This window comes from Chelonia mydas, chromosome 3, assembly GCF_015237465.2.
Source record: "Chelonia mydas isolate rCheMyd1 chromosome 3, rCheMyd1.pri.v2, whole genome shotgun sequence".
NCBI classification, from domain to species: Eukaryota; Metazoa; Chordata; order Testudines; family Cheloniidae; genus Chelonia; species Chelonia mydas.
The window spans coordinates 133,567,422-133,590,832 of record NC_057851.1 but is presented as its reverse complement, the minus strand read 5'-3'; the positions used below and the strand labels follow the sequence as shown (position 1 = coordinate 133,590,832).

The following is a 23,411-nucleotide window of genomic DNA, read 5'->3' as shown; positions in this document are numbered from 1 at the left end:
GTTATCCAGAAAATGGTTCTTTAAAAGATTTCTCAAACAGCGCAGATATATACATTTTTCCCCCTCTGCACTGACCTGTTCTATATAAAAAAGGGGGGGGGGGGGAAGGGAAATAGCACTTCTTACTAATATGCTCTCTGTAGTTCATAAAGACAGTATTGAAATATTACCTTTGTAAAATAGCTTTCATGGGTAATAAGCAGTTTAAGGTTAATTTTAACATACAAAATGCTAAATGCAATGAGCATTTTATTTAAATGACAGTTAAAATTAAAACTGCAATTATACTGAAAATGTGTATGTTGTAAAGAACTATTTACAAGACACTAAAGCACTTAGTTAATTTCACCCCATGTTATTGAAACAGGCTTGGAACAAAAACAAATTCTCCATCTTCATGTTGTACGTATTTTACCTTTTACTATGAAGCTGAATTCTTGTCCAATAAAGAGGCTTCATGGGTCGAGAAGGTTCTATTGCATGTTTCCTGCTCCCTTTATCCTGATTCATCCCCAGTACAAATAAACCGACTGGTAATGGAGGAGGAAGAACCCCACAGACTTGTGGAAGGCCGAAAGTTGGCAAGAAGCCTTCCTGGGCTGGTGGTGGAAGAGAAAGAGCTGCCCCAGGTGGTGGCGGCGGAGGGGCAGAGTGTGGCATTCCTATGCCAGGTAAAGGCAGGGGAGGGGGTGGTACACCTGCAACAGGGAAAGGTGGGGGAGGGGGCGGCATCCCCATACCAGGCAGTGGTGGGGGAGGGGGCGGCATTCCTACACCAGGCAAAGGAGGTGGGCATGGGATACTTGCACCAGGCAGTGGTGGGGGAGGGGGCGGCATTCCTGCACCAGGCAGTGGTGGGGGAGGGGGCGGCATTCCTACACCAGGCAAAGGAGGTGGGCATGGGATACTTGCACCAGGCAGTGGTGGGGGAGGGGGCGGCATTCCTGCACCAGGCAGTGGTGGGGGAGGGGGTGGCATTCCTACACCAGGCAAAGGAGGTGGGCATGGGATACTTGCACCAGGCAGTGGTGGGGGAGGGGGCGGCATTCCTACACCAGGCAAAGGAGGTGGGCATGGAATACTTGCACCAGGCAGAGGAGGGGGTGAGGGTGGGGGAGGCATTCCCATACCAGGCAAAGGAGGTGGGCATGGGATTCTTGCACTAGGCAAAGGAGGGGGAGGGGGAGGAGGGGGAATTCCCGCCCCAGGCAGAGGAGGGGCCGGAGGTATTCCTGCCCCAGGCAGAGGAGGGGCCGGAGGTGGGATTCCCGCACATGGAAGAAATGGGGGAGCGGGAGGCAGTGGCATCGCTCCATCAGGCAAAGGTGGGGGTAGAGGAGGTGGCATAATTATGCCAGGCAACGAGGAGCCCAGGGGTGGCATTGCTGTGCCAGCCAAAGGCAAGAGAAGTCCTGAACCAGGCAAAGGTGGTGGGGATGGGACACCTGCACCAGGCAAGTGTGATGTGAAGGAAGAGCGTCCTGCTCCAGGCAGGGGAACAGATAGTTCTGTGCCAGGCAGTGGGGGTGGGATGCTACAAGTGGGTTCAGAGGATACAGAAGGGAAACAATCACTGCAAGTCACACTCTCAGTACTTCGAGACTGATGGGGAGCTGGCGATACAGTCGCTTCTTGAAACAAAGAAGAGGATAGATCTGTGTCAGGTCCTGCACGAGGTGGCTGTGACGTACTTTCTGTGGACTGGCTTTCATCCAGCTGCGTCGAGATTAGTTTTGGTGACAGAATTAAAGATACTTCAGAACAATATGTGGGATGTAGTTCAAGAGTTGGCAACGGCTGAGATGGCAGTTCAATTTTATCCCCTTCCAGGTGGGGAGGAGACTGTGGCAGTGCGTTGGCTGAAGGCTTTAAGTGTGTAAAACTATCTTCTACTGGTGAAGTTTGTACTGATTTTACTTGTAAAACTGTTTTGGGTAGAACATTCTCTTCATGTGTTTGAAGATCCACATTACCACGTTCCCCACAAACTGGGTGTCCACTCTCACTCTCTTGGTCTCTGCAAGGAATCTGTGCCTCCGTTGGGGCTGGGAACTGTTTCTCCAGTTCTGCAATTTTGGTCCTCAGATCCTCGATGGTTTGTTCCAGCTGCTGAATTACATTAGCACGCTCCTCAGATTTCAACTCGAAATCATCCTTCAAAAAGAAAAAATAAATCAACACACAGAAAGAGGAGATAACCGTTATCAGCACACATGGGCAGTGAAGCTAAATAGGGATTAGCACCATCCACTGCTAGAGAAAGCAATTTGCTTCTACACTCTGTAAGAATGGAGACACCAGAGTCCCAGGTACAACCTACTATGGAAATTAGTTTAGGCAGTCACACTATAATTAGTGATTATAATGACTTCATCAGCATGTGTGTTCTTTATATTGTGATGTTATTCTCCTGTCTATAGTACTGCTTTCCAAAGATGGACAAAGAACCACAGAGCAGTGGATTAAAAGTACTGCAACTCTCTTTTTATGGTTAGATGTAATAGAAGAGTTATACAAATACTTAAATTTGCACAAATTTTCAGTAATGACTGAAAACATTTTAAGTATTTCTTTAGTACACTGTTACTGTACATGGTAGACCGGGTGAATGACCAAATGTTACATTTGAATACATGCTAAACTAGCCAGGCCTTATTCACCCAAGAATGGATAAAAGAAAGCAATATGGAACCAATTTTTAAAAGAATGCAATCATATTGGTGTACATGGCAAAGTCATGATTGCAGAAAGTCCTGCATGTTGAATGCAGTAAGCTACACAGCATAGCATTTGAGCTAGTAGAACCATAACTAATTGGAAAGAAAAATGACAAGAAATAAGACAAAATTAGGAGCTACTTCTTCTCCCCAAGTTCAGAAAGCAACAAAACTGCTATGTTTAAGGGCATAAAACAACCACTAACAAAGAGGGATTAGGGAGAAGCTTCCTTTATGAGACAGTTATTCCCTAATTGCCAACTTTGAAGCTTCTTGCAGTTTCCTCTGAAGCATCTAGTACTGTTGGAAACAGATTACTGGAATATATGGACTATTCAATATGCCAATTCCTATGTTCCTAAATAAATACCAGTAATGGAGCGTGTTCTGTTTAAATGGAGATGTGCTTTATCAAAACGCATCACAAGGAAACAATGTAGCCCAGGGATAGTGAATAGTAATGACTGGTGCTTTATCAGGACTGCAATTCAAGAAACTAATCAGGCAATAGATACATCAGAAATTCTGAAGGATTTTAATACAAATGTTCCCAGATAGAGATTTAAGGGAACAGGAATGCTAAAGTTGAATATTTTTTTCCCCACTGCTGTACTTCATTAAATGTTAAGGATTTTTTTAAATGGTATCCTCTCTTGACTGGGACAACAGAACAACAACAGGGAGTCAGTAAGGTAGATTGTTTTTTACAGTCTGTTTTGCACACATTCAGGAGATGTGGGGTTTATTTTTCCATTCTCTGCTACAGATTTCCTTCAGCAAGTTACAACCTTTTTGTGCCTTTTGTCTCCCTTCTGTAAAATGGTAAGCCTCACAGGTGAAATTCAGGCTTCATCCAAGAACGTTTGAGAGTTACTGATCTCAGACACAATGGTGAGGAGTACCATAGAAGCATCTGTAAATGAATGCCCAATACCTAACAGAGTAATAGCCTTTACTTGTCACTCAGTCCTGAAGATTATGCTTGTCATCTCATACATGACACAACAATATATTTTAAAAAACAGCTTTCTTTGTTGTAAGCAAAGTTCTCACTACCAGTAATATATATTCATAGCTTACTAAAATAGTTTCCACCGAGTTGTTTTCTGAACACAACATTTCAGGCATGTGTTTATCTTGGGATTTCCCAGGTCTCCTAAAGCATTCACTAAAATGAAATAGTAACAAGTGACTAACTCAGATTGCTCTCTACTCGAAGCAATTTACATCAAGTTACAATGCTCGGTCTCACAGAAAGTCTGAAGAGTCATTTGGATCTAAAATTATGAATACTGACAAACGGTTCTCCCTATCAGATTTTAATGTGTAGGTAACAAGTTAAAGCAGGGACTGGGTCGCCACATATTTGTCTAGAGGTGGGTGCTAGTTATTGGCTGCTCAGCCAATAACTACATAGTGCTTTAAACAGTAACCTGGAAAGAAAGGCTAAAAGATAGCTTTGCCTATTGCTTCAGCTTCAGTTACAGGATATTCTGCTGGTACCTTTTTTATTATACATCCCATTAAAATTCAATCCATTTTATTAACAACATTTTTGTTGAAAAACTTTATTATAATATAAAGGACAAACATTTTGGATTAGAACGTGTAAGTATGATGAAAAGAATATTACAAACCTGCATCCATCCCCATTATTCTGGTGTTTGTACATTAAGATCAAGTTCTCAAAAATAAAAATAAAATACATACATACTAGGACTATTTATACATACAAAATACCTATAAAAATTCAAACATCAACTCTTCAGAATTCACTTGAGAAATACGACCATCCACTTTCAGGCATCGTAATATTCACTGGCTGCCACTTTTAACTTTTTTATAATGTTTAAATAACAAAAAAATTATTAAAGATATAGCCTTCCAATTTGTATCTAAAGGAGAAATTACATCCCTGCCATAAACCTATTTAAGTCAATAGAATTACACCAGAGATTAATTTGATCCATTTTACTTGAAGCTAATGCTCTAAGAATATTTAATATGGCAATGATTAATCTGTTGGTGAAGAATTACCACTGTTAATATTAATTCAGAACAAAGGGCCACTTAGTCTGCTTTTTAACATGTTACCATATCCATGAACAAAATATAGTCCTTGAAACTTAAAATTCTTCTTGACCTGAAGGAAGGCACTGGAACTCAATGTTACACAGTGGAATTCATCCTATGGGGCTGAAAATCCATTGCAAGAAAATAGGAATTTTAAAGCTTCATGATCACATTTAAAAAAAAAAGTCACAGGGCAATTAAGAGATGTGTTAAGCAATTACTCCAAAGGCAAACAAAAATGGGTAGCTCAGTGGAGGTGGTCTTCACATGACGGTGAAGCAGAACTGCATTCCATCATTTTGTAGTTTGTTTTAGCAGTCTTTTGAGATAAGAGGTTACATAATAAGGAAGGAGGGAGTGGATTTCTTGTCGAATTCTTAATGTTTCAGTCTATCAGGGTCTCAGAGATGCCTGAAAAAATTAACTGAGAAAAGATGTCCTAGCTTGAGACAAATCTTGGAAAACATTTGTGTGTCCAAAGAGACTTATACCAATTATATTTATTGAGGAAAACAGTATTTTTATGCTTTGACTATATAGTATTTGGAATCATTTACTTTAACACCCAAATGTTTTCCAAGATTTGTCTCAAGCTGGGACATCTTGCCTCAGTTAATTTTTTCAGGCGATGAAAGGATTGTTTCAAGAAAAACAAGACAATGACCTTCCACACACAAACTGATTTGGTTTTTGAAACATCTCCTAGAATGTCCTTAAAAGATTAATTTAGTTTATCAAATCTAAAAACCTCATTGGGGAAACTGGAATTCGTTCTGTGAGTTCAGCCAGAGAGAAAACATTGAATCATTCATACCTTTCAATTTTGTAACATTCATACTAACCAAAAATTCCAAATGCTTAGGGATCATTTAAATATGGGGCACATAAAGGGTGTCCCAAATTTGAAATGCCAATGTATTTTGTCTGGTTATGATCATTGACCTCTTCCCTTCAGTTCTTTTGCTGTAAGTTAAAAAAAATAATCAGGATCTGCTCAGTACAACTAAAGTATAACTACATTAATTTCTATGTCCAATAATTCATAGAAAAGTTAAATCAAACCACCTTTGCTTTTAGAACTGGCCATTTCTGTATGTTTGAAGTAAATAAAGACTTTTTTACCTTGCCCATTAAGATGACAGCCCAAAGCTCCTTTAACCCTCCTTCCCCCAGCAAAAAGACTTGAGTTCTTCCCTCATGCCTTGGATTTGCCTTCCCTTGGCAAACAATTAGGAACGAGATACACTGAAGTTAAACCAAGATTTGCGTAAGTCACAGCAAGCTCTTAATATCCCTCAGTGGCAAGAAAGATTAGAAGCATTGGTTGATGAAACTTTAAACGTTCATGGAAACAGAAAAGGAAGACATTTTTCTGCTGCACATGTAAACACAGACGAAAGCCACTTCCCAGGAACCTGAAAGGTTTGCCCAGGTAAAAGACTGATCATGAGAAAGGTCCACATTAAAGTCCAAAGGACAACTCCACAGCAAAAAACTGTGTGGCTTAAAAAGATGTTTGAGGGACCTCTGTCTTGCTTAGACTTCTTACCCAGGACATGGGTACTTTGAGGGAGTCTTCTTTCTGTAAAGGAAGAAAGAAAGGTGGAAGCTTAAGCCTCACTTTATCCAGGTTATGTATGATTCAAGAATAGGGAAGAAGAAAATAAGTATGTATGCACATTAATATACATTCCCTAAGATATAGAATTGGAGGGAGAGAAAATAATGTACCTTTAGCCTCTGAATATAAACTACCATTCTTAAATCAAAGATAATCTGTAATATTTCAAGAATAAAGCCACATTACTTTCTATTTTTGGAAATTAACAGGTTTCTAGTGTCAGAGACTAAAAGCCGCCAAGCTGCATTTGTCCACATCTGAGACTCTCCAGCAATTTGTTACTTCATGTTCCAGATGAAGTTGACTCTGAGTGAGATCCATAATTAGACACTAAGCCTACATTTTTCATTTGGGATTTTATCCAGAACTTTATTGTATTGGTTCTACTAGGTTTGCAGGAAGAAGGCACTCTTTTTAACCATTCTGTCCACAGAATAATAAATTTTTCCAGGCAAAACAGAAGACAGGCTTGCGGGTCTTGCTTATCTGTGACAGTACAGCACAGCTTAAGGTTACAATGCATTTTAGTCCTTTCCGTTAGGAAAAATTGATAACTTCTCAGATCCCTAATGGTCCAAGGTTAACAAGTTTTAACATCTATTCTGAGAGCCCTGCAGCCCCAGCATAAAGAAAGGAGACACGGTATTTAGCAGCTAAGCCTCCAGTGCTGCAGCTGGAGTTGTGGAATGCTATTAAATGAGATACACTACTACTGGGCATTTACTGAATTGTTTTCATATTCAGAACACTTTACAAAATATTATTTAATTAATCCTCCCACTCACCTTGTGACACATATATATATATTCTTATTTTACAGCTGGAGACAGTGAGTTAGAAACTGACTACTTTGTCCTTGGCTGCAGGAAAAGTCACTGTCTGAAAACCTGATTCCCAGTCTCTTGCTCAAATTTCTAGACAATATCTTTCTTCTCCTAATATATTAGCATTCCACAGGTTTGGGAAGGGAGATACCCTGAGGAGTATAACATACTCTCCAGGCTTTGGTTATTCCTGGGAAAAACAGAGACTAGCACACAGGTAAATGTTCTAATAACAGTGGAAGATTTACTCTGCTACTTCAGTAGTTAGATCAATCAATTACTTAAAACTTAATTCCTCAAAAATAATTTTGGTTCTAATGTTGCTGACAGAATGAATTCCTTATAAAATTGCAATATAGTTTTTCTTTTGTGCTTTCTGATTTTGAATCCTGTATTTTTAAAAGTTTCCTGACAGCAGACATTTCATCAAAGACTTGTAATTGTAGGGCTCTCCCTCCAGTTCCCCATTATGTGTGTCATTGTGTTTAATTTTCCCAAGACTACAGGGAAATCTAGCAAGAACTAGAGGTCTATGTGGAACTATGGATAGATGGAACTACAAGTGCTTTTCTGGCCTCTCCATAGTATTTACCTGTACTGAAACGGGGTGGGAATAAAAACAGGTACCATATACTATAGGAACTGAAAGGACCTATACAGGATACAGAAAGTATCCCTGCCCACTGTGTGTGAACCTTGTGAAGAAATTCAGAGTCATGCAATTCAAGGAGCTCTCAACAGAGTGACCCCTGCAGTTCCCAGATGTAACAAATGAAAACCTGAGTTTCAAGGCGGTTTGCTGGACAGGGAATTGCTACTACATTCTTCTGTCTCTGAAACATGTTTAACAATCAGAATATACTCCTTTTTGGCCTTGTTCCCCCTAGTTTAGTGAGACAAAATATAATGGTGCTGTCTGATAGAAGCTGTATGTACAAGCACCAAAAGGTAGCCTTCCAAACTGAGAGAAGTTTGAATTTATTTATTCTCAGTGACATATGACAAGTGCTATACCCTAAACAGTGATTAGCAAAATAAGCCCCACACTGCATGAATGCTCTATTCTATGTAGGTTCTTATCTCATGTTTATCACATTAGTATCTGAGCACCTTCCAGTAGTACATTAAGCAACAAGCTTAGCATGTCATGTTTTGTTCTCTCATCCTCTCCCAAGGGGGAGTAGAGTGAATATTGGAGAATTTAGTTGTGGTAGGATTTTGTTTGCAAATATAGAAACACAGATGTGTTTGTTAGAGAAAGCAAGGTCAAAGAAATCCACCTGACCTTTGTAGCCAAAGGAGGTGAGGTTTGTGACGGTCCTTAGCTCCTGAGGGAGGTCATTCCACAGTCTCAGGCTCACCCCGCCAAAAAAAGCTGTCTCTGGCACAGATGAGCTTTACCTTTGTTCTTTACTACCAGAGGAGTGATTTTGTTGACCACAGTCTTCATCCCAGAGCACTAGGCAATCTTAGGCCCAGGCCATTGAGCATTTTGAAGATAAGAACTGAGACCTTGACTGTGTCTCAATGTTCTACGGAAAGTCAGTGTGGAGAGTGGAGAACAGGAGTGGGCTCATGGTAACCCATGTTGGTGAGGAGACGAGTTGCAGAGCTCTCTATTGGTTGGAGTTTTCTAAGCACAAGATGGTTCACGCCGAGGCATATCACAATGCCATATTCCAGCTAGGTGGAAAGGCATGAATAACGGAGGTCATATCATGATTTACCAAGACAGGACAAAGTCTTTAGCCAACCAGAGATGACTGAAAGCATTACCTGCAGATGTTTAGCTTATGAAGCAAAATAGCTTAGCATCAGTGAGGAATCCAATAGCACTCCTAGTCAGCACTTCTGACTAATTGTGAATGAAATGTCCTTTTAGGATTTTTCCTAACCCTGCTACAATCAAGAACCTCAAATTAGTTTGTTTTAAACCCCAGACACCATAGATGAATCAGTTGTCTCCCCACCACGTTAAGCATCCCGGAGACAACACACGAGCCAAGCATTACCATCTTCCACTGATATGGTACTCCTTTGCAAGATAGCACAAGGAATGTTTTTTTGCAATGTTAGTGAACAGGAATGCCAATGAGGGTTTTTGCTTAGGTTTGTTTTTGCTAGGAAGTATCCTTTATAAAGAGGAACTTAAGTCTTTGAGGCTGCTCATCTGATATAGTTGGGTGCTGGTAAAGAGTTTTGAAAACAAGGTGGGATCTACCAGTGGACTTAGAAACACAGTAGCGTGCCCACCTTTTCTATATGTTCCTAATTGTCCTGGAAACTGCCTTAGTTGCTTTGTCACCCACTCCAATGAGAAAGGAGTGCAGACATGGGACGGGTGTGGGGGAAGGAGAGGATAGTCTGTACTAGATTTGAACATAGAACCTTAGATTGCTCACTGTTGCCAGCTCAGATGCTCTACTAGTGACCAAAGACGGGGCTGGCACAATAGGGCTAGAAAAGCTTAAGTCTTCTAGCTTATGAAGCAACAATACCATGCTTACCTCTGCCAACACTCTGTGAACGTGTGGTAGTCCTGCCTCTTAGTGGAGCAGATGGATTGAGGATGAAGGACTTCTTAAAAGGTCAGGAGATATGGCCTGTTGGTTTTCTTTCCTGCTTGATATGAGGTGACCATTTCAATCAGTGATTTACATAAGTCATCTTCCTTCTTTACTTCTTTTATGTAAATTTGTCCTATGTAGGTAGGTATGTAGATTGAGTTTTTAGGTTAGGGAAGTCCAGAAATTTTGGCTAAGCTTTTATCATATGAACGTTAGAACATACCCACCCTGCCCTGGGAATGGAAATATAGCAGAGTTTGAGCTGCCATAAACATTTTGGCACACTTGACAAAAGAGATGACCCTCCACAAGTTGGGCTACACACAGATAGTCTCTTTTGCCCGTCTTTGGTTCTATTTTAGGCAGCCCCCTTCTGAAGATGTTGGCCTACCTAAAAATAGAACCAAAGATTGGCAAAATAGACTTTGTAGCTCAGTTTGTGGAGGGTTATTCCATTTTGTATGTATTAAGAATAATACAGGCATGTTTCTTGTATTGCTTTTAACATATGGTCTTACTATCCACAGATTAATTTATTTTCTGTTAGGAATGATTTTCCTAGCCATTAATGACTAGAGCCTCTTCTTCTAAACTGGGTGGGTTGAGGCAGCCTACACGTGGGGAGCCCACTACCCTGCTTTAATTTCTCCTCCTGGAGCTCCAGCATTGAGTTGCAGAAGAAATTGTTGAGGAGTTTGAAGAGTTGACTTTCCCTCACGTTGGGTAACTGACCAGAGTTTATGACATTCAGACACCAGAGCCAAGAACTCTATAGAAAGCTCAGGAGGATAAGCAATTTCCGGTCTTCAGGGATGTTGCTGAGACCACAGAATCACAGGAAGTCCCCAAAAGCGGCCATTGTCTCAGGCTTGTTGTCAGCAGGCTCAGGCAGGACAGCCTTAGTCACTGAGGGACACTCCACGAGTTTGGTGGCCTGGAAAGGTCAGATGGGAAGGTACTTGGGGCATAACATGCTAGAAAGTTCTTATGCATCAGGAGTAGGCATCAAGAAATATTTACAGTGATGTGGTTATCCTTCCATATAGGAGGGGTTTGGTACTCTCTCACACTCCTGAAGTGTGAGCCTGATATTATGAAAAACCCAAGGTAGACAAAGGTTGGTGGAGCAGAACTGGTTCCCTGATTCCAATGTCTCTGCAAATTTGTCCATCACCAAACCTGAGGATGAGCTGATGGTAGGTATCTCTAACAATTCTAAGAAGAGGATGAGGTGGAAGGCAATATTAGAAGTGAAAAGAGAGGCCTCTATATGTCTTGCATCATTGACCATGAGTTCATTCAAAGAAAATGAGCCTTATTTAGGTCTCCATGGGGGCTCAAAAGTTTTTTGGTGTGAGGGTCTGAAAGAGCCTTACTTGCCATTTTAAAGAGAAAGGTAAATTATCAAAGATAGAAGTTATATTATTCAATATACAGCTATATGCAAGGTAAAGCCTACCAGTTTTTTAGGCGTCGTCTTTATACCAATGTACATATTCAAAAGGATACCGTCAAGCTAATTTAAATGAAAATACTTTACATACAAGTTCTCTTATCTTACAATGAACAGCTTAATTTATTAAAATGAAAAGACCATTTAAGTGTGTTTTCTATTAAACTATTTACCTTGCTTACATTTTGCAATTCTAATCTGGGACAATACAAACAGACTAGAATTTAACTATAAACAAATGAAACCAACTAGTCAATCTTCCTTTTAGGTTCTCACTCTGTAGTTCAATGTATAGGTTGAAAACATGCCAAGGGGATGGACATGGATAAATTAAATACCATTTCCTAATACATTTTTCTCAGTAAGTCAATGGAATAATTTGTATTAGTCTTAAAATTTAGTGAGGCACTTATTTTTACAAAGAAAATGGCTAGGCAGAAATCATTAGAATCTTCAACAATGTAAATGAAGTTACCCCTGTGGAAGACTGATACAGGCAAGAGAAGAATCAGGCGCCCCACTTCTGGGCCAAATTTGGCTCTAGGCTATCCTGTTAAACTAGGTGAGAGTAGCAGCCAGATTCAGAGATCAGTTCAGGTTGTCCTGCCAGAGAAACATGCTCAGAAGAATTTTCTTTCAGGGAACAAGCATTCTTTGAAGAGCATTTTATGAAACTTTTGTTAAAACATGAATGTTTTTACCTTAGAATTTATTGGGACCTCAAATTAGGTGTATGCAATTGCTATAACAGAAAATTTATTTTTTATCATTCAGTCAAAAAACCAATAGATTGCTTTTGTAAAGGTAATCATAGCTATAACTGAATACAGAGGACTTCATATAGATCACTATGCTAAAACATTTTTTTAAATGGTAGTGGTGAACATATACTAGCTCCTTTCATTTCCACTCGTCTTTCCAACAAGTGAGAAGGTCCACATTTAGATCAGCAGTTTAACAGTTTACAGTTTCTCTATGGGAAGCTCTTACTGGTTTTCTTCATTAAAAAAAATAGTTTTAGAGATGTAATTTGAAAAATATTGCATTCACTTATTAATAGTGTCAGTGATTAATACATGCTGCAATAGACAGGAATGTACAGACTATGTAGAGCTGAGCAAAACTTGGAATTTTCATCCCACAGGAAATTCCAAGATTTTGAAATTTGGCTTTTGTTCTGAATTGGAACAAAAAAGTAACTGTATTTTGTGAGAAACAAAATTCCAAAATATTTCATTTGGGGGCAATCACATATGCCCTATGGGGCAAACTGGCAAAGGGGCAGAGCCTCTATCCTCCACCCTCCCCACATCCACGCTTCCTGCACTTCTCCACCCCCTGTCCACCGTGCGCACACACTCCAACTCACTGCTCAAATTTCCCATATTTATTAGCTCTGCATCAAAAAAAAAAAGTTACAAGAATCTGAAAATGTTATGAGCAGCTCATTGGGGTGTGTGTGGAGGGGACGGATAACTGTGCATCAGCAAACACTTGACCAAATTACATTTAAACTTCCATATTATATTATAAAAAATATAAAAAAAGAGTTGAAACGAAAGAGTAGTTTCAAAATAAGAAAGTCAAAACAAAATCAACTCAAAATGAAATGTTTCAACATTATTGAAAACAAAATTCTTTGAGCTTTTTCAAAACAAAAATTCATCAAACTAGATACTTTCCCGCAGTATGTTTTGATTTTGTAGAATTGGCATTTTCAGCTTGGGGGGGGTGGGAGGGGAGAGAGAAGAAAAAAAAAAAAAAAAAAACTTCCGTCAGAAAATTTTCAACAGACCCTAATGCAGAGTGCATTCATTCATTGTTTAGGAGACAAACTCTCCAAACAGCATAAAAGGAAATGTCAGGCGCACAAAAATTGTATTTTGAATCCTACTGGCATGGACCTAATTATATGATGCATTCCTAACTCTCCCTCAGCAGGGCAGCATTACCATTCCCTCTACCTTCCTAAAAATCTTCCTTGTTCTATACAATGGCAAGAGGGGCAAAGCCACGATAGAGAAATCAACAATCCCCAAAACTGTGGGTAACAAAACTCACTTTTCTCTAACCCTGCCCTGCCTCTCCTAACAATTCAACTATTGAGAAGCAACTGTGCCCTCATTCAGTTGATCTGCTGAATTGTTTTAAACATCTGTTCAGTCAAAAAAATGCTTTTTTTGAAACTGAATAATTTTTCATTTTTTGTTTCCCACCCCTCCTTGTTGTTTTTTTTTTTAAATAGTGGCCAAATGGAAAAAGGGAGGGAAAAGAAAAGAAAAATTGAGTCCACTATTTGTACTCCAATTATCTCTATTAATTGGCCAGTAAATGGTGCTAGACGGGCATCAGGTTTGTATAATTTTTGGTGGTGGTGGTGGTGCCCAGACCGGGTCCAATTCCTGCCCCCCCCCCCCACACACACACACCTGCCTAAGGCTCTGGGAGGGAGTTTGGGTGCTGAGTGCAAGCTCTGGGCTGGGGGTTGGGGTGCAGGCTCAGGTAGGGAGTTTGGGTGCTGGAGGGGTGAGGGTTTGGGCTTTGGGATGGAATTTGGCTGTGGGCTCTGGGCTGGAGCAGGGGGTTGGGGTGTGGGAGAGGGGGCGATGCTTATCTCAGGTGGCTCCCGAAAGCAACCCGCACACCCCTCTGGCAGCGGCTCCCAGGTGGTGGTCTCCACGCAACACTGCCCACAGGCACCACCCCTGCAGCTCCCATCGGCCACAGTTCCCAATCAATGGGAGCTGTGGAGTCATTGCTCAGGGCAGGGCAGCATGTGGAGACCCTCGCTCCTCCTTTGGGGCTGCAGGGATGCGCCAGCCACTTCCGGGAGTGGTGCAGAACGAGGGTGGGCAACAAGGTAGAGCTTTCAAGAGATTTAAAGTCTTCGGAGTTTTTATTTTTTAGGACTTAGTTTATTCTTAAACTTTGAGAAATGTTCCAATTCCCATTTAAGTCTTAGTCGGGTTACACACACTAGATGCTGTTTTTTTTTCCAAGGCTACAGTGCTAACCCACGCACTATTGTCTGAATCAGATAAATATATATTTATTCACATTGAGAAGTACCTTAAGAGTTCTGCTGGGAAACACCTGCAAATTCTCTGCACTTCCCATGTTAAGATACATAATTGCCATCTAGTGGCTGAAAAGGGACACTTCAGGATGCTGGCCCCCTTATTTCTGACTTGTCTGTGTTACTTGCTTTTATTTTTCCATTTAAGGCCCCTTAGAAATCCTGGCATTAGCAGAAACCAATAGATCAATTGCAACATTCAGGTACTGACAACATGGGAGAAGAAGTAATCTCTCATCGACTGCTGTTTTCCAATCCCTCTCCCTCCATGTAAATTTTCTTGGGGACTCAGCTTGTGGAAGTAAAAGATTCTAAAGGGGCATCTTTAACGTATTCTCTTAAAAACTATAAAAAAGACAAGTTTGATCCATTTGCCTTCTAGACTTGTAAAACATGAAATATTTGCAAGAATTTCTCAACAAACTTTATAAGCTATACAGAAAATGAGACTAAAACCTGAAGAGTGGACGCTAGCCCTAATTAAGGAAATATATAGTTACTTCTGAAATTGGAAATTACTGTGAAAATAAGAGCAAGACTTTTGCTGAGTATCTAAAAATAAAGACCCAATTAGATACATTCTATAACATCCTGAGATTACACTTTAGGAAGGATAGATCCATCTTTACAGACAGATCTTCAGTGATGGACATAAACTGAACATCTAGCCAGAGCACCTTAAGGCCCACACTAGATATTAATCCAGGTAGTTGCCATCTGCAAGGAGGCTACCTGCCTGGCTATGATGCTGCTGTTGTTGCTAGCTAAGCGAGGGCTTTGGATTTCAATCATTCCTGTGAATCTTTCAGTAGCGGCTGTTGTTGGGTCTGTGCAATCCACTGAGTCACACTGAGTGCTTCTTTCCTTTCTGTCAATTTTTGACTAAGCAGAGCGGTTGTTATTAAATCTAAAAAGAAAGCTGTACACCTGGGTATAAATACTCACGCTCCCTCAGCCCCAGGGTTGAGTAGACCAACTTTGACATAATCTATTTGATCTAAAGTTAGAGTGTAAACATCTGTATTTTTTTTTTTTTTTAGCAAAACTTGGCTTTATTCTGTTCATGAGGAAGGCAAAAAGGGTTTTAATAGTTAAAAAAACAACACTAAAGTTACAGTGTCTGACTCGGCACAGTACAGAGCAATTGGAGGTAATCATTTCCAGGTTGGGATTGATGGACATTGGCACGGTTCTGTGGAGAAGCTTGAATTGCTACTGGGCTGCCTGTGGCACAGCTGTAGATCTGCTGTTTTAGTTTCCAGGGCTCTTTAGTTCATATCTAAACACCATATTTGTGGGAAGCCGGGGTGTGGAGGGTGCGCTGCAGCACCCCCATGTTTTGTGCCTGGCATCCCGGCCACTAGCCCCATGCCTGTGGCTCCATACCCACGCCAGCTGTGACTACATCCTCCGCCTCCTTACCCCTATCCATGTCCCCCCTCCCGGAGCCATGGTCCTACCCCCAGCCCCAGCTCTAGGGGGTTGTGTGGGGGCACAGACAGGGCTAAGAGGGGTGCAGCTCAGCATTCCCACTCCAAAAACTGTTCCAGCGCCACTGAGAAACACTATTTTTGGAAAAGTAAAATCCTTTCAATCTCTGAATGCCAAGTCTAGCTCCATTTGTTGAGGACACAGCAGAGGTACTTGCTCTGAAAGACCTCATCGGTAAGGCTGTTGCAACGGTTAGATCAGCAATGGAATATTTTCTTTCCAAAAAGACAGCCAGTCTCACTCCATCCTTAGTCCAGTACCAGACGATTAAATCTAGGTGACCACTCTGAGCATGGCTTTTATACCTTGCTTCCAGCTTAATATTCTGCAATCTACACAGTAGTAACCATGCTTTCTGAGGGGACAAACTGTCCCAATAGATATGCTGGTGGTTTCCACACACACACTCCCGTCTCCACTTACCAGAGGTATCCATGCAAGGAGTGAAGGGAGCAGGAACCTCTTGGTGTCTCCTGGTTGAGCAGCTGAATGAGGAACATGATTAGAAGTCAAGCAAGTGGCTTAAAAAGAGCCACTAGTCACATAGTGCTTTCCCACTTCATCCTCCCTGATTGGGAGAGTTTCTGCAGTGAGCACAAGAGTCTGGTAAACCCATCTATGCATGTGCGCACACATACACACACACGCACGCACACACACGCCCCCTCCTCTCCTCCAGTCTCTGCTGGACCCTCTAGCTGCTTATCCACTCACCGACAGCACATCACCCGTCTTATGAGAGACAATCATACAGGGGCAGCTGTGGGAGCATCCACTGAGTTTATTTTCCTCACCATCTTTGTTGCTGGTCACATGCAGCTGGAACTGTTTCCCTCCCCAGAGAGATCTTCCATCAGCCTCAGGGGCTGATCCCACAAGTGGGAAACCACTACTCAGCAGACATAACCCATCCTTAAACAAGCTGTTCAATCCATGGACCACCCTTCCCTGAATTTCAAGGGACTGTTTTGGCCAGACTAAAGCATATGTTTCTTGTCAAAAAGCTATTTGGATATAAACTTATAGGAGTGCTAAAGAAATCCCTTGCCATTTACAACTGTTTTGTGGATCACTTCTTCAAATACAGTGATGACACGCTAACCTTTCAAGACATCAGAAGTTTGTTTTTTTAAGTCTCAAGATCTGAAGCTTCTGTTTGCCACAGTGCTACAACTCTTAACTTTTTTTTCTTAGTAGCTTGTTGCTACCAGAGGTTGGTGCAAAGTATTATAAACAAGACTCCTCATCTGAGCCAGGAAGAATGTGCATCCTCAGTGCTCTATATTCTGGGGAGATGCTCCATGAATCAGATTTATAATCTTTTAAAGTAGAAAAAGGTTACTGCTTGGGGCAAAATGCGTCAGATAATGTGAGATCATCAAAGCTATATTTTTTATTGATATTGCTGGAAAATGCATCAATAGATTTGTATTTCATGATCTGTCTTTAGAATCCGAGAACTGCCAAAATTATTTTATAGTTTAGCTAGTAGTACTTGGGAAAGTACACTATGTCCCAAAAGGATCTATAATTTTGGTTGAGGGATAATTTGTTAGTTGGGATAGAGAGGGACCAAATGAGTCAATAACAGAGTCAGAAATTCTAGGGCACAGGAAATTCAAAAGTTCCTGATGACCAAGTATTTAGTTGTGAAGGCAGTTTAATACTTAATGCAAAGTCATTCCACCTCCTGAAATAGGATAACTTAGGATAAATCATCTTCAACAAAATGATTAATTCCATTTGGGTGGTCACCTTTAAATAAAATGCCCTGCCCCATAAGATTACGTTTATGTGATATTCTAGATAAGCACTCAACTTGTGTCTAATGGAGAATTAATCAAAATATTTAGAAAGAGTTAAGTTATCATTTTTAGACTATAAAGGACCAAAAGGTTGTTTTCGGGGGTGGGGGGCAGGGGGTGGCTAAGTATCAAATATCTACTGTCTTTAAGATATGGGTTGACCCATTGTAGAGCAAAAACCAGGCTTATATACAATGGTGTTGCAATTATAAGACACCTTCCTTTCTGCTACCAGTAGCAGAATAGTTTGGAAAAAAGTGAGTGGTCTATATTTTTCTACAGAAATGAAAGTCACATGAGATCTGCCTGTCCGCCCATCCCCCATCAATTCTGCCCTTGTGATTTGCTCCCTCCAGCCCCCCCAATCAATTCTGTCCCCCATCTGTTCTCTCGACCCAAGCTTCATTCTACTCCTTCTATACCTCCTGGGGCTCTTCTCCTGCCTCTCCCCAGCCCCAGAGGAGTGGGGAGCTGCAATGCAGTTCTCTCCCCCCCATCCCACGCCAGGGGTTGCAAAGGGGAGGCAGAGATCCCTTGTTCACAGGAGGGAAGCAAGCAGAGCAACTATGAGCTGCTGCACTCTTTTTGCTCCCTCTCCCTGCTCCCCTAAGAATGATGTCTGCTCCTGAGGGGAGGAAGTAAAGAGCTCTGCCTCCTTCTCACAGCAGCTCCAATTGGCTGCTCTAGCCCAGGAGGCAGGGAAATGGAGAGAGCAGTCAATCAGAAGTTTCTCCCAGGCAAAACTGAAACACACGCTTGTCTGCAACCTAGCTCAAGTTGTAGACATGTTTTTTTGTCGGGTCTGTGACCCCTTTTGACTAGATACACTTCATGCACAGGTGAGCAGTGCTGCTGAGAGGAAAGTGGTGGCCAGAAGGGAAGAAGTGTGGTGCCTGGACAGAAGCTATCTTGCCATCTCTGGATTTAGCCCTGGGGTTGGAGTTCCTGAAGTAGAATGCTCTGAAACTCTCCTCTTCCCTCATTAATATAAAATCTTATACCTCCTAGTGGCAAAGCATGGTGGAAAAATTGGGTAGAGATTGTAGTATAAAAAAATATCTCTTTTTGTCCAGACTGGGGAGAACTTGTAGACAGATCTTCATGGAAACAGAGAGAGCAAAGGGCTCTGAAAATCCACTAGAGCAGGTTTCTTTTATTGGTACTGTATTTGTTATCTTCACTATATAAATATCTTTACCATTTTTGAGAGAGAGATCGCTTTAGATAGGTGAACTCCAGTCTTAAGAGAACTTTTAAAGCTAAAAAGTTAGAAAATGTACTGTAGGGACTAAACCCTGAACAGGCAGGGAAATGGACCAGATGACCTAAAAAGGCTTTTCCATATCTACCTTCCACAAATCCTTCACAAGTTTCCTAAATGGAACAAGTTTTAGTTGAGGAGCATCCTGCTTCATTTAGAGATCTTAGTCACCTACAAGCTATTATACGTTATTTTAAATTGCCAGTTTTATGCCGCAATTATACCAGTTAGTCTATGTGCTCATATCAGACATAGCTGATTATGCTCTATGATATCTAGGTATTGCTTTTGCCAGAAAAATAGTCTATAAGAAGCCTTAGTTTCCCACTGTTGTCAATTTCACATCAAGGCTTCTTTCTTTGTTAAGTCAGAGAAGAAGAAAAAAAATCTACTTAGCTGACTTTAGGCTGGGGACATAATCAGTACAAGAAAAAGGGGTCAGAGCCCAGATGGGAACACTCCTCATTGTATCTCCATACAAGTTCCTTAGACTGAAGTATGCCTTTATATGAAGGGTGGGAACCGTTCTAGAAGGATTTATCTGGATACAAGGATGATGAGGGGGGAAAAAAGGAGGAGGAGGGTCCCTTTTCCCTCCTTCCTTGATATTAAACAAAAAGGAAAATATACTAAAGTATGTTCCACTGTTTAGAATAGTTAGCAACTTCACAGAAAGTTTGGAAACCTTGATGACAAATTTGGGAAAGTAAAATGAAAGTTGATATTTGACCTATACACATATACTCTATTCCAACTTTCAAAATAAACCACAATGGAGAACAGAAGAGCATGATGGAATCTATAAGGACTTACTTTTCACACATGATGGAATCTATAAGGATTTAGTCATCTGGATGACGCTACCCAGACAAGCCTTTATCTATGCTACTTCCAGAAGAGGAAGCTACTCTGTGACAGAGTCATGGAAGATGGAAGAAGTCACCATTACTGTCAGCCGAAGTTACTGCTGACTGATAGAGACCAAGAGCTCTAAAAACTTACTAAATCAAATGTAATAAAAATATGTTTGAATAACAAAAGGATCCTGGGTTGAGATTTTCAAAGCCAGCTAGGGGATTTCATCACATAACTCATTAACTTCAAAAGGAGTTGTGTGGCTAAATGCTGTAGTCAGCGTTGAAAGTCTCAGACCCAGTAAACATTACATTAAAGGCCTGATCACCTGGCCCTTTTACAATCAGTGAGAATTTAGACAGTGAGGGGACATGGGATCAAGCAACAGTCCAAAATGATACAGAAGATAAAACCTTCATTACCACACTTGCTAAAATTAAACAAAAATTATTAAATAAAATAATGAGCAGAGAAAATAGAAGGAAAGATGACATAGGGGAGACATTTCATTATTCAGATACATACATGTTTCCATGTAAAACTCAAGTCTTGAAATGCTGGGAATATGGGAGTACAGTAAATCAGAAAGAAAGAATGACCAGACTGGACCTGAATTTTCAGTTATATGACATGTTTTAAAGAATATAAAAAAAATGTACTACCCATACTGAAAGAAATCCATTTTTATACTTCGGTTCTAAGACCTCAAATTTATTAGTCTCTATTATCCGGTCTTCAATTTTAGGAAGGGTGGGGTTGTTCTATTCATACTACAGCAGTTTTCTGACCGTCAGCATTTAATTAGCCAGTTTCTTTTAGATTTATTTCTGAACAGAAGAGTTGGGGAAATGTTTGAAGTCACATTCCAAAAGCTACAGAATACCACATTTTCCACAGTAAATGTAACAATCCACCATGATTGTTTCTTGTTTCCGACAATTCCTAATGGTCTAATTGCAGTAAACTGGTTCTTTACTTTTCTATTAGTAACAAAACACAAGCACATCTCCATTAAACCGGAATTCTTTGGTACAGTAATAAGTTCCTTAGTTCTTTTTGTTGTGCTTCATTTTAATGACAAGTGGATCAAGTGGTAGGATAACTAAAATAAGGGATAATGAGTAAATTTTCCAACAGGTTTTGGACTTTTTTTTTTTTTGGTTAAATGTTTCTTGAAAAACAGATTCAGCTGTAGGTACAAATCAAATTGGAATAATTTTGTAATGATTTATTGGGATTGAGAACAATAATTGCCTTTCAGAAGATGTGGGGAAAATAATCTATTAAAATGTGCATGACTTGAAGTAAGAATAAAGGTTACCTGAGACTAAGATACTTTACCACCATTCCACCCTGTAGCTGTATTACAACTCATTCCATTCATAGCTTCTATAATTCAAATCTTAATTATGGAAAGTGAACAACATTTAAATAGATACATTCTAGTGTTTCATCATTCAGTTGTTTCTTCTGGTATACCAATATGCTTCATAAATATCCTTCATTTATCAAAATATACCAATTCATTTTTAGCAGAGATGGTTGAACCAAATAGTTATTAAAAAGAAAAAAAAAAAAACAGACTTGAAACTTTGCCCACTCCCTGTTCCAAACCAGTTTTCTTCCTCACCAATCCTCCCAAAGATTCATGCTCTCTTATTCATGACTCTCCATACAGCGTAATTTAGTCAGTCTTCTGGCCTAACCTTATTGAATGAAGTTTAAGTATCTTAGGAGTGTTTTGAATTAAAATGCAAATGTTTATGTATTATTGTGGGACTGTATGTAACATCTCCAGTGGGCAGACATGATCAATGTAATCCCTGGGAAGTGTTACAGGCTTCAAAGGATTACTTAAAGCAATGTACCACCCAAGGATGGACTTCTGGAATAAAAGTGAAGTGGATTTCCCAGGCAATCTCTAGGGCAAAGAATCCAGCCTTTTGAAGCTTTGCCCTGAGGGGACCTTTGTCTGCTGATAACTTGTTACATGAGGACAAGATCAGAGGCCCCAGCTATATAAAGGAGTGACTCTCAGATTCATGCATGTGCTTGTTCTGAGCCAAGGCAGTTATGAACGTACAACCACATAAAAATTTCTTGATGGTGTTTGAAGGACTGTTCATGTGCCAGAGCCTTTGGAATTAGGGGTGGTCTCTGGTAAGATTATTAGCATGCATGTAGGTTGTTTTAATAGGTTTTCTCTAATGTTTTCACCTTAAGAATAAATGCTTGCATAGAACGGGCAGTGTGGTAACTTAACTGTGGGCAATTACGCTGGTAATAGCTTCTGGAGATAAAGCAAAGCAGGCCTGCTAAGGCAGTCTGACTTGCTGGGGAACTCACAGCGTTGGCAGGGAATTATGAAGCCCAGAAAAAACCCGGTCAGAAGGGAGAGAGATGTGTCTCTCTGCTCAAGAGAGGTGACAGCCAGGAGGAGCCAGGAGCCTAGATGCGTGCCTTTGCTGGACCACAGGGAGGCAACACAGGTGCAGCTGTCCAGAACTGTGACAGAGTGATCTGAGAATTCAACATACACAGGTCCAAGAAAGGGGCCTGTGCAACCCTCCTGACCTCAAGGGGAGAGACTGAATCTGCTGATAACTGTGCCTAGCATCAAGGCTTGGAGCCGTACAGATCTCAGGAAGGAGGAGCTGTTTAGGAAGAGACTATTTTGAGAAGCTTGGGAGACTGGGATGGAGGAGACTGTACTTCGGGTTTATTTTATGTTAATAAACCAGTTCCCAAGAAGAGGAGTTATTGACACAAACCTCTGTGGATTATTCCTGGGAACTTGTGAAGGGGAAATTGAGACAGGGCACCATAGAGCGACGCGTAACCAGCAGGAGCTGCTGCGGGCAAGCCCACCCTTTTGCACGCCCCAAGTTAGCTCACTTCATATCCTCACTATAATTTATTACAGAATGCATCACCAATGCTGAATCATTAACTGAAGGTTCCAGTTTTACTTATGCTGATCAACTGTCATCCATACAAAATTTCTTGAATTCCTTGTGTTCTAGTGTTTCCTATAGATCCTGATACACACTGCACTGGACTAACTCTGCTTACTTTGAAAATCAGTGGTTAAAATACCTTGCCTTCAATGGTATTTGAGTTAAGCCATTGCAGAGTGCTTTTGAAAATCCCATCCACTGTACCATACATTTGATACTCCTGAGGGCATTTTGTGCCAAAAAATTAAAAATTCTGCAAATTTTATTTGCCAAATAAATGTGGAGGCTTCAGCATGGCATTGGGGAGCACAGGCCATTGGCTGCATAGAGGTGGGAGGTCACTGTGAAGCTCCCCTCACCCCAGACACAGACTCTGTGGTGAGGTTGCACTCAACCCTGACACAGCATAAGTCCTGGGCCTGCCCCAGAAACACACCTCCCGCCCCCGGCCATGCCAGATGCACGAGGTGTGTGCAGGCAGGCTTAGCAAGGCAGGATCCAAATGTGGATGGGCTTAGAGGCGGGGAGGAGGGTCCAGGTGTGGGTTGAGAGGGTTCTGTGTGGGGCAATCTAGGTGCGGACGGCTCAGTGGGGGATCTGGATGCACAGGGGATAGTTTCAGGGTTATGGGTGCAACAGTAATGCAGGGGGTCTAGGTGAAGCTGGTTGGGGCTTGAGGGGGGGTCTGGATGGGAGCAGGGAGGTCTGGGT

At 41.0% G+C, this 23,411-nt stretch overlaps 1 protein-coding gene across 3 annotated transcripts in view; it reads right to left on the bottom strand.

The window, feature by feature from the left end:
- Nucleotides 1-23,411, bottom strand: part of FMN2 (formin 2) — a 248,618-nt gene that overhangs the window by 147,676 nt on the left and 77,531 nt on the right. For all 3 annotated transcript variants that reach the window (XM_037895301.2, XM_043543314.1, XM_037895302.2), the window contains one exon: nucleotides 416-2,154. In XM_037895301.2, coding sequence (XP_037751229.1) covers nucleotides 416-2,154 — 1,739 coding nt within the window. The remainder of the gene's footprint in view (nucleotides 1-415; nucleotides 2,155-23,411) is intronic.